This window comes from Beta vulgaris, chromosome 6 (genome assembly GCF_026745355.1).
Source record: "Beta vulgaris subsp. vulgaris cultivar EL10 chromosome 6, EL10.2, whole genome shotgun sequence".
In the NCBI taxonomy this organism is placed as follows: domain Eukaryota; kingdom Viridiplantae; phylum Streptophyta; class Magnoliopsida; order Caryophyllales; family Amaranthaceae; genus Beta; species Beta vulgaris.
Window position 1 is genome coordinate 9,627,149 of NC_079207.1, and position 11,619 is coordinate 9,638,767.

Sequence of the window (11,619 nt, forward strand, 5' to 3'; positions counted from 1 at the left end):
GCATTCATAAAGGGTTGCATATAAGAAGCTAAAAATGAAAAAAAAAATGTATTAATGATCATTTGTACATTGGTTGATGCATAATTTTTTTTTCATAAATTCACAACTTATTTCCATTTAAAGGTAGTATATTTATGTCTTATATACAACCCTTAAGACTGCATATAGTGTGATCCTTAAATTAACTAAAAATAAAGATTCTTTCCCTTTTGAGGTATTCTATGTTAGACAACTAATGATACAAAAAATTTGAATAGTACAAGTGTAAAGTAACACTTGGTATTCTTAATTTAGTCTTTATTAAGCTTAATATTAAAACACTGTCAGTTTCCAGTTTTTATGATTTTAGAATCATATGATAGTAAGTAGTATTATGAACTTAGGGCTTGTTGTCTTCGGCATAAAACAGCTGAACTGAACTGAACTGATTGGAGTTGAACTGAACTGAACTGATTGGAGTTGAACTGAACTGAACTGAATTGAATTGAATTAAATTAAATTAAATTAAATTGAATGTAATAAATATATAAATAGTATTTAAACAATAATAATATGAATATTAAATAATAATTATAATGATAAGTAATAACAATGAATAATAATAATAATAGTATTTTGGATATTTTTAAATGATAGTTATAAATAAATAATATTAATAATCATAAATTAATAACAATAATAATAATAATTAATGATAATAATGATAATTAATAATTATTATTTTATATTATTTGTATTAATATATTAATACTTGATGATGATATATAATAACAATAATATCTAAGAAGTAAATTAATATTACTATTTTAATAATTAGGTTTAATAATATAATAATATTTAGTAATAAAAATAATGATTGGGTCGGACCGCGAAAATTACATCATACACCATTTTGAAGCGATTTGATTGGTTTATGGGCTAAAACACGTGGGTTTATTTGTGCTTTGACCTAAACCATGTTCCTCCTAATAATAATATTAATAATAATGAGTAAAGCTATAATAAACAAAATAATTTATAGAAACAACAACAACAACAACAACAACAACAACAACAACAATAATAATAATTATAATAATGAGTAATAATTAATAGTAATGATATAAAAATAAATGATAATAAAAATAATAATAAGAGTAATTAGTAAAATAAATTATACGAACATAATAATAATAATATTTAACAAAATGGTTATAAAAGAATGGAGCTGAGCTGAACCAAACTGAACTGATTGGAGCTGAATTGAACTGAAAATAAGTTGGGTAGAACAGACCCTTAAACTTGGTCATAATGATAGTAATCATGCCAATTTTGAAAACTGATAACTAAAAACTGGAAACTACTTTTTCTGATTTTCTTATTATATATGGTTTTTGGTTTTCAAAAAAAACTAAAAACTGAAAAAAAAGAGATCACGAACGAGCCTGTAGCTATTGAATGCCATTGGGTACTGGATACTCAATACTAAAATCGTTTCCTACCGATTCCAAGACCAATTATAGAAAGTCACCTCCAGTCAAAATCGAAATTACATCATACTTTCATAGAAACGGGTACCCGCAGTTGGAACTAGTCTCAACGGGTTCCATGACTAGTTCCAGAAAATGAAAATTTGGTTCAACTAATTCCAATTTCGATTTCAAATTTTAGGAACCGATTCCGACTAAATTCGGGTCCAATTATCGGCATTTGACCGAGAACTCACTTGTGCTCAACCCTAATCATTAGTTTATTACCCTCAATAGATAGTAGTGCAGTAGCACAACTTCATTGATGATCATCATATAGCATATAATCTACCTCAGTGAGGAAAAGAAAATCTCATAGGATAACCTCATGTTTAACTTCCCAAAGTAGTTGAAACCTAAGTAGAAATAGTAGATACTCTAGTTGCAAACAAGAAACCCATAGCCAAAAGTAATTCCTCCTGTTCTTTTAAGTTGTAAAGTTTCTTATTTTAGAAGGTGATATATAGTATTATCTCTTTTAGCACAATGAGGTCTTTTTCTGTATCTCTTAAATTTGTGTGTCATATTTGAATGTTGCGAGTAAAAATAGAAACGAAATAACTATAGTATAGTTTATAGAGAGAATAATATTAAATAATGACAAAAGAACATCGTACAAGTTACCTTAGTTGTTCCCACTCTCATCTCTGCATACTTTCAGTGTCTCTCTCTTTCTCTTTTCTGCTCCACTTCTGCATACAAAAACACTCCCTTTCTCTTAAGTCTTGAGTCTTGTCCTTTCAAATGTTGGCATCATCAACATGACATCTACAGAGTCTAGATCACTTTCTTCATCCTCATCTTCTTCTCCATCTCCATCTCCATCTCCATCTCCATTTTCTCCTTCTTTCTCTCTCCACAAACCAAACAAAATCATGGAAGAAGTCTGGAAAGATATCACCATGAACTCTCTCCCAAACACCCCAATTCATCACATTCATACAATTCATCACCCAACTCCTACTTCCCACTTCAAAGGTATGATTCTTCAAGATTTTCTCAACGCAAGTGGAGCAGGAGATTCGAGAATTAATTCTATTAGATCATCATCTTCTTCTTCTTCTTCTCCGCTTTATTCTCCTCCTCCTCCTCCTCCTCCTCCTCCGCCTACTGAATTTCAATTCTTTGACAGTGAACGCTTTCAGATTCAAAGGAATTCCCCTGTTTCTAATTTTATTGCTTTCGATAATTCTCTTGCTGCTTCATTTGGCGTTGCCGATGACGATGTTGTCACGGGTATTAATAAGAAAAGGTTATGTCAAGGGGATGAAGATGCTTCCGGTGATCGTAGGTTTAAGCGTATGATTAAGAACAGAGAATCTGCTGCTCGTTCTAGGGCTCGAAAGCAGGTTAGTTTATATATTCTTGTCTTTCCTATTTACTATTCTTTATTCTCTCTTTTTTCTAAACAGAATATAATAAATACATGTGTGTTGTGTGTTGTGTGTTGGGTGTAAAACAATATAGTACTCCCTCCGTCTTCAAATATAGTTCCCATTTTCCTTTTTTTACGATAATTTATGCAAGTGGAATCTAAGAGATATAGTAAAGATTTTTTATTTATTTAAATAAATGTTGAATGGGAAAAGATGATTTTAGGAGAGAGAATGGAAAATAATTGGTGAAAGAACATCCATTGTAACATTTTGGTTGAATAAACAAAGGAAGAAACAAAACTCAAGAAGCAAATAAATGATGGGACACGTTTTTTCTAGACAAATTATGGAAAAATGTGGAACTAAATATGGAAATGAGAACTATATTGTGGGACACCCAAAATAGAAATGAGAACTATATTTTGGGACGGAGAAAGTAGATTTTAGTTGCCAAAAATAGTCTGTCATGCAAAAGTGTGACTAAATAAAACATTATTACAAGTTACAATCTACCTTAGCTTCATCATTTTTGTGCATACTGCTAAGTGCTAATTAAGTTCACTTAAACATGGCTGATTCTCAATAAAGTTCTGTGCTTTTATGGTCTTTGGTATGGGGGATTTGGGGGTTGTAGTTTTCATTGGAATCAAACTTATGTTTGTTTTATGTGGGAATCTTGAACTTGTAGTTGACTAGTTGTAGCCTGTAGGGATAGGATAGAAACAATGCGTTTTAAGATTTACTCTACACTCGGTGTTTAATTCATTTAGAGCTCTTTTATTTGCGTATTAGTGCTTGTTTGGAGCTCCACAAACAATTAAAAATGAACAAATATGGCACAACTTGATGTACAAAGTGTGAAGTTGGATAGTTTTTATAGTCGATATACATAATACTCCCTCCGTCCCAATTTATTTGCTACATTTTGCCATTTAGGTGTGTCCCAATTTATTTGCTATATGTGTAAATATTTCCATATATTAGAGGTGATCATTTTGGCCCGACTCGGCCCGTTTTTGGGCCGGGTTTTGGGCAGAATTTTTCGGCCGGCCCGGTCGTTTTTTTTTTGTTTTTGGGCGGGCTTTGGGCAAGCTAAAAACGACTTTTTAGTCTATTTTTTGGCCCGGCCCGTTTTGGCCCGCAAAAGCCCGCTATGCCCGGCCCGAAATAGCGGGCTTTGGACACAAAAATTCGGCCCGATCTAGCTAACAAAATTATAACCACCTTTAATACAAGAGCCACTGAAAGGATTTAGCTAACAAAATTATACGACGGCCACAGCTTGAAGAATAGGTTCGTGCAATCAGTGAGAAAAGTAACTCTACAAATTCGTTGCTGCAGAGCCCAAGTCATAGCATGAAGAAGAGCTTGTTTTTTTTTGAGAGGAAATGATGATATCAGTTACTTCTAGGGGATTTGCTTTGTTTTATAATCTCCTGTTGTTTTACCCTAATAATTAGGCTTAATTTATCAAACAGGCGTATATATCAGAGCTGGAGTTGGAAGTTGTCCATTTAACGAAAGAAAACGCCATGCTGAGGAAACAACAGAGACAGGTGACAACAATCTTGCCCGACTCTTTTTTTAAGCAAACATAAAGTACATGTTTCATATTTTCATAACATCACAATAATATTGAGGATGTCTTGGCCTAGTGGTTAAAATTAAGGTGCAAAATACTTACAGTGTATAAATAAATAATTAAATATTAGGGAAAGCTGAAATTTCCACTTTACTGTAAAAAAAAAAGTGCCCACTTGATACTTGATAGAATCTGTTATCGAAAAGGTTGCTTGAGTTGGCATTGGTTCAATTTTCTTTGAATTTCGATCAGTTACATATGAAGTCATTTGGATTTCATTTTTTTTTAAAAAAAGAAATTGAGCCAAATTATTCGATCTTGGTTGTCCCACAAACAATTTATTCATACTTTCTTTTTTCACAGTATATTTTCGATAGGTTTTATATTAGATTACTATTTCTTTCATTTCTAAATTTATGGTTAGTTGGTTACATTTGATTAGAGGTCCCTCCATCTAAAAAAGAAACACTTTTGCTAGGTGGTTATTTACTCACTTTTAAAACACTTGAATTGAAATTCCATAATTTATATAATGTCGAGTATGTTCTTTTCACCTTATTTTCAAACATGTTAAGTTCAGATAAACAAAATAAGATTTGAAACACTAACAAATACATTAACGACATAATAAGTTTAAATAAACAAAAATAAGTTGAAAAAAAGGGACCTTTTTATGTTAACTTTTTCGATTTTCAATTCTTCCCTCAACCTACAAATGAGCACCTCAACTTGCTACCACCAATCAACCCTTGTCTCCAAGATTAGCGGAACTTCTCACCTAGAAAGGACAAATGGGTCGGATTGTGTCAAGTTTTTGTCGAGTTCACATGTTGGCAGGTTCACTCCCCCTAACCCGACCCATTTACTTAAATGAGTCAAAAGTTTTAAACCAAAATCGTTCATTTTTTGTCAGATTCAGATTGAGTTGTCAAGACATGTCGTCTTTTGACACCTCTACACTCACCTTTACCATGCATTTTCTCCTTTTAAGACTTGAGAGTTACTTCTCTCCCGCCCTCCAACCACCATTAAAATTTGAAATCACCATCTTCACCTACACTTATCACGGCATCCACCCTAACATGCACACTACTTAAATCACTTTGAATTTAACCCCTAATTGAGATTATTAAAAGTGGAACAATTAGTTGAGATTATGATGATAAATGAAGTTATGTTGCGAAGTGATAAATTGCCCGTGAACTTTGTTTGATTGCTTGGTGATGGCAATGAGCGATAGAATGAAAGACGAGGAAAGGGGCTTGGTGGAGAGAGAAAACATAAGATAAGGAGAAGATTGTTAGTGGCAGTTTAAAGTAGAGATGGCCAACAGTGCGGGCCAATCCAGCCCATCCAACCAAGCCCACCTCGCGGGCCGTGTGGGTCGGGCTCGCAAAAAGCCCGGTCCAGCCCAGCTCGAACCGTGAAATTGGTGGGTGGGCCGTGGGCCAGATTTCTTGAGCCCAGCCCACCAAAGCCCGCTACTAAAACCGCCCAGCCCGGACCACAAAACCGGTCCAGCCCAACCCATGAACCAGACCAGCCCAGTCCAAGTTATTATTGAACCAAATTGTGTATATTTTAATCAAATTGTATATATTTTAATCAAATTGCATATATTTAATTCAGTCAAATTTTAAAATAAGAAATTATTCATTAATTTTAATAATTGTATATATTTTTATTCATTTTAAAGATTTTATATAACAATAATGAATAATTTCAATGATTAAATAATTTTGAAAAAAAATATTGCATGCCGGCCCGCCAGCCCGGTCCAGCCCACTAGACCCACGAACCGCCAGAACCGCTTCTCGAACCGTGAAAACTGGTAATAGACCGGTGTGGGCCAAGACTTTTCAGCCCGCGGACCAGCCCACCCAACCCATGAATTTCACGGTCCGGTCCTGGGCCATGAAATCTCAGCCCAGCCCGCTCCGGCCCACGGTCCGGCCCGCCCAGCCCGTACCAATGGCCATCACTAGTTTAAAGGCGTGGAATGTTGAGGTGCTTGTGATAACTGGTGAGACCACAAGAGTAGAGTTGTGCAAAGATTAGGGTTAGACCAAAATTTGAACTCAACTCAAGATTCCGGTATGGAATTTTGTACCGAATAGAAGATTCCGATCCTCAGTCCATGATTCTGAGTTTCTGGTCCGATTCGGTCCGGTCCAGTTCAAACCTGAAAAATTATGGTCCAGAGCGAAGGACTAATAATTTTTTTAAGTAAAAAAAAGTTTTTATGTTATAAAAAAATTAAAGGTAGAAGTTTAAAACTTATTGTTTTTTACTTTTAGGAATATTGTTATTAAAATGATTTAATTACAATGTATCTACTTTATAAATATGTTTAAATCAAATAAAAAAGATTTTTTCCTAAGAAAAATATAAATTTCGGTCCAACAAGTCCAAAAAACTTTCCACATCTCGGTCCTGCCAGTTCTCGTCCGGTTTTGGATAGAGGTGATCATTTTGGCCCGGCCCGCGAGCCCAGTTCGACCCAGCCCGCGAGCCCAGTCCGACCCGGCCCGCGAGCCCGGTATTTGGTCGGGTTTTGGGCTGATTTTTTGGGCCCGCGGGCCGGGCCCGGCCCGCTTAGATTTTTTTTTGTCTTTGGGCGGGCTTTGGGCAAGCCAAAACAACTTTTTAGTCTATTTTTTGGCCCGGCCCGTTTTGGCCCGCAAAAGCCCGCTAATTTAGGCCCGAAATAGTGGGCTTTAGACACAAAAAATCGGCCCGAATTTTGGCCTGGCCCGACCATTGGGCAAATTTTTTTTGGCCACGACCCGGCCCGAACCCGGCCTGTCACGTCCCATGATCACCTCTAGTTTGGACTAGTGCACATCCTAGATAAGAGAGGGACAGCGACATAGGACTATATGAGGATATAAAAGTTGTAACAGAATGAAAAGATCATTACTTGCTCTATACTAGTGTAATTGTCAAATGTTATTTTATATAAAAAGTAGATGTGATAGGAGTTAGTGTGGTATTTTTTATAAGAGTAGAGAAAAGGTTGAGTAATTTTTATTGATAAATAATATATTAATAATGAGACCATGCCAATAATGAGAGTGTTTAAATTAATTTGGAACAAACATAAAAAAGATAGTGTTCATACTGTATGTATCGGATTTACAAATTACTGATTTGCAAAGTTATATGTGACCGATTCAAACAAAAGTTTGGACCATTTAAAGTTGATCTTATCTCCTTATTCATCAACTTTTATGAGGCTAATATGTGGATTGAGATAAATATACCAAAATTTCACTTGACTATCGAATATTAGAATGAAAATAATGATAATGTTATATTACAAAATTTAAACAAAATTATTGAATAATTAGCACAAAAATTTAAATACAAAGAAAAAGAACAAGATTTTCCTTTTTTTTGGTTTTTTTATCCAAAGGAGCAATTGATTGAAAAATAAATTATTAAATATATTAATTTTCGTTCAAAAAAAAAAGAAAATGAAAATTGTGTTTTTTCATAGAAAAGTATTATTCTCTTCACAATAATTTTTCTTTAACTTTTCTTATTTTTAAAAATCTTTTTCTTATGTTATCTAGAACATTTTACTTTTTATTTAAATAGAAAATAAGGTGAAAAAATATGATATTAAAGTATGACTATAATTAGCGTTAAGGATTTAGAGTACCTTTGTTAACATTGTATTGCTGATATCTAAAATGAGGCCTTTGACGACAAGTTTTGCAACTTTAGGTCCTCAACGATAAAAAATCTCAAACTTTAGGTTTTTGGTGTGTGGTTTTATTTTAAGAAGAAAAAATTCATCTTATTATTATCTTAAACTCTATTTTATATTTTATTTTGGACATATTTTATATGCAGTTTATTGAAGAAACGTCTGCTCAGCTTCCCAAAAAGCATGGTCTACATCGAACATCAACAGCTCCATTTTGAGACCCAGATGACAAAGTTTAAGATTTAGAAAGAAAGAATGACCCAAACATATGTTTTTTCGGGGTGATGTAAGATATTTTTGCATTGGTGTGGGGGAGTGAGGGAGGGGGGGTTATTTTTGTTTTTGATAGTAGGATTCTGGTGGGGTAGCTTTTACTTTTGTAGTACTACTATTAATGGACTGATGAGAGAGAACCAAAAGAGAAAAACATGCTATTGGACATGTGCAACTTTTTAATTACCAAGTAGTACTTGATCTAGTAGTAAAGAGAGCGTCGGGGTTCAATCTCCACTAGAGGCACTTTAAGGGTAGGAATTCCCTTTACCCTGGCTCTCAAGTGCCTGGCCCATTAAGACCCGAGCGTGGTTCGGATCACTTCTTCTTACCAAAAAATAAATTAAAATGTGCAACTTTTTAATTGCGACATCCGTATGACCATATTCAAACTCTTATGGCATTTTTTTCTAAAATCATTTGTTATTATGAATTCATACAACATCTATACTCTATAATAGAAGTTGGAAACTAAAAATATAGATCAAATTGAAAGAAACATAATTCTAATCATTACAAAACCACGATCGTTAAGCAGAAATAACCTGTCAAAATATAGATCAAATTGAAAGAAACATAATTTTGTAATTCAACCTTCTACGAGGGGGTCTAAATATCTGGCGTAGTTTTAATGTAAAACTAGAGTTAATTCAACTTATTGTACACAAAGCACTCACCATCGTTGCAATTCCACACAAGATCTTATCGATAAAGCAACCTAGAACAAACTTAAGTTGTGGTCAAAGATTTAAGCTTAGGTATATAATTTTATTTCGAGCCATGTAAGTTTGGGCTTGGCTTGCTCGATTAACACTCTAACGAGTATCATTACTTAAATCGAAAAATCTAGTACAAATAATCGTACATATTTTGTAATAGTTTAACAAATTGAATTCATTTTAGACATAAAAATGATCGAAAGACTCAAGACAAAACAAGTCTGATCAGGTAGGTATCATGTTATATTAGAATGAATTGATAGCATGTCGGATCAATAATAGGTATGGTTTAGAGTTGGTTGGATCAAATAGGTCAAGGACCGTAATCGGTTTGATTGTTTCAATTACTTATTGTTTTGAAATGGTTCGGTGTTGTTATAGGTTTGGTAAATAGGGGTTGGGCTGAAATTTGCTCGCGATAATAGCCGCATGTCAGGTTCGAGTCTATATTATTGAGTCAATGAGTCCTATTCTTGTTAGATGTGTTCTGATTGGTTTCGAGTCATAATCTCCCATATTACAACCGGGTCGAAAGCTAGTTAATTTCACGGGCCAGTTAGATACTAATAGCGAAGTATGATCACAAAAATTTGTCATAGTTCCAAATTTCCAATGTAGAGAATGATGTCTTTCTCAGTTCCTCGTGGCATTGTACTCGTTGTCAATTTGCGAAGTCGAGATATTAGATTGTGCACCATAAAAAGGCTGAATTTTGAAGGAATATGTAGTCACATCAACATTAAGGTGGTACCAGCATAACATTAGTTGTCAATTCCTTTTCTCTAAATTTATCTATATATATAGCTATATTAGAGTTGATCAATTTGGCACGATCCGTTTTTGGACCGGATTTTGGACAGAATTTTTCGGCTCGCGACCGGGCGGGTCAGGCCTGAATGTTTTTGGCAAGCCAAAAACGACATTTCAGTCTAATTTTTGGCCCGACCCGTTTTTAACCCAAAAACCCCGCTAATTTTTACCTGAAATAGAGGGTTTTGGACACAAAAATTCAGCCCGACCCGTTTAATGGGTAATTTTTTGGCAACGGCCTGGCCCAACCCATGATCATCTCTAAGCTATATGTGTTTTAATTTAATAAATACTCCTCACGTTTTTACCACTTTACCCGTTTTGACTTTTATTATTACTTCCTCCGTATCAAATTAATTGCAACAAATCTTTCGACACGGACTTATAGGCAAAATTTCTTAAGGTGAGATTAGAAAAAGGTGAGGGTATGTAATTAAGTTTAATTGGAGAGAGGAGGTGGGACCAAGCACCACCCAATGCTGCCACTACTAGTACCTACTGCCACCACTACCGTCGGGGCACCACCAATACCACTACTTACTGCCACCACCACCGCCGGAGCAGGGGCGGATCCAAGATTTTAGAGGAGGGGTAGCGTAGTTTTACTTTACTAGAATCTCCTAATATAATCTTTATCATCTTTAGGGAGATCCAAGTCTTCATTTTGAGATGGAGTGTTAATTAGTACTTGGTGGAGATGAATATTGTTGGTTTAGTTGAGTTGGAGGAAGAAGTGGACTTGAATCGACTTGATTTTCATTAGAGTTACTTTGGAAAAAAAAAGCTTGAGATATTCCTCTCATGTTTTCTCTTCATTATTTAAATATAGAATTCTCATTCACTAATAAAGTAATAATCCGTTCTCACAATTACAATAATAAACTAACAATTCACTAATAAATTCAATTCCATATTATTCCCAATTTCCACAAATTCCACGTATTAAAAAATCAAGCATTCCCAAATTCACAACTAACAATAAAGAAAAATCCAGCCCAACTAACAATCAAAATTCACATTTCAGAAAAATCAATCAAAATTCAAATTTCATAACAATCAATCAAAATTCAGACTAAAAAGTAACAATTAAAATTCAGATTAATAATGTAACAATGAAAATTTCTTACACAAATGAGTCACAAATTACAACAAATACTCCAAACCCACGATACCCACTATCACCACTCACCCACCAATTCATAGTTTTCATTTTGACTCTAAAGATGTAAAGTTTTGTACTTACCACTTAATTTGGTAAGTTAACTTTACTAGGTTCAACAGAAACCCACGGTACCCACCAATCAAAGAACTCATCCACACTTAGATTTAATTTTGATTTTCTCAAAGCTAAAAAATTTAAGTTCGATTTTCTCATATTAGGATGGAATTAAAGGTTTTTGTTACTCACTGAAGGTCCCAAGTAGGGATGGGCATGGGTCCAGGACCCTACCTGGACCCTGTTGGACCCGACCCTAATTTAAGGGTCTGGGTCCAACTTTTTCAGACCCTAAGGGTCCGTGTTCGGGTCTGGGTCCAAGTAAATTTTTTAGGGTCCGGGTCTTAAAGTTTTGGACCCAGACCCGACCCGACCCGACCCTTAGACCCTAAACTTATCTAATATATACCTTTTAACTTTTTT

At 34.5% G+C, this 11,619-nt stretch overlaps 1 protein-coding gene across 2 annotated transcripts; it reads left to right on the forward strand.

Moving 5' to 3' along the window:
• Positions 1–1,880: 1,880 nt before the first annotated feature.
• On the forward strand, positions 1,881–8,821 carry LOC125498221 (protein FD-like). Of its 2 annotated transcripts, XM_048645971.2 has the most exons (3): positions 1,890–2,857; positions 4,363–4,440; positions 8,325–8,821. In XM_048645971.2, exons 1-3 carry the CDS (start codon positions 2,270–2,272, stop codon positions 8,394–8,396), a joined length of 738 nt encoding a protein of 245 aa, XP_048501928.1. In that variant the 5' UTR covers positions 1,890–2,269; the 3' UTR covers positions 8,397–8,821. The 2 variants fall into 2 exon arrangements, with proteins under 2 accessions (XP_048501929.1, XP_048501928.1); XM_048645972.2 differs by lacking the exon at positions 4,363–4,440 and having other exon boundaries at positions 1,881–2,857.
• Positions 8,822–11,619: the final 2,798 nt, after the last annotated feature.

What these genes read in the sequence shown, in the direction of transcription:
- LOC125498221 (XM_048645971.2), top strand. Translation starts at nt 2,270, where the DNA reads ATGACATCTACAGAGTCTAGATCACTTTCTTCATCCTCATCTTCTTCT. An exon ending in GTTCTAGGGCTCGAAAGCAG is followed by an intron (nt 2,858 to 4,362) that starts GTTAGTTTATAT and finishes TTTATCAAACAG; the next exon opens with GCGTATATATCAGAGCTGGA. An exon ending in TGAGGAAACAACAGAGACAG is followed by an intron (nt 4,441 to 8,324) that starts GTGACAACAATC and finishes TTTTATATGCAG; the next exon opens with TTTATTGAAGAAACGTCTGC.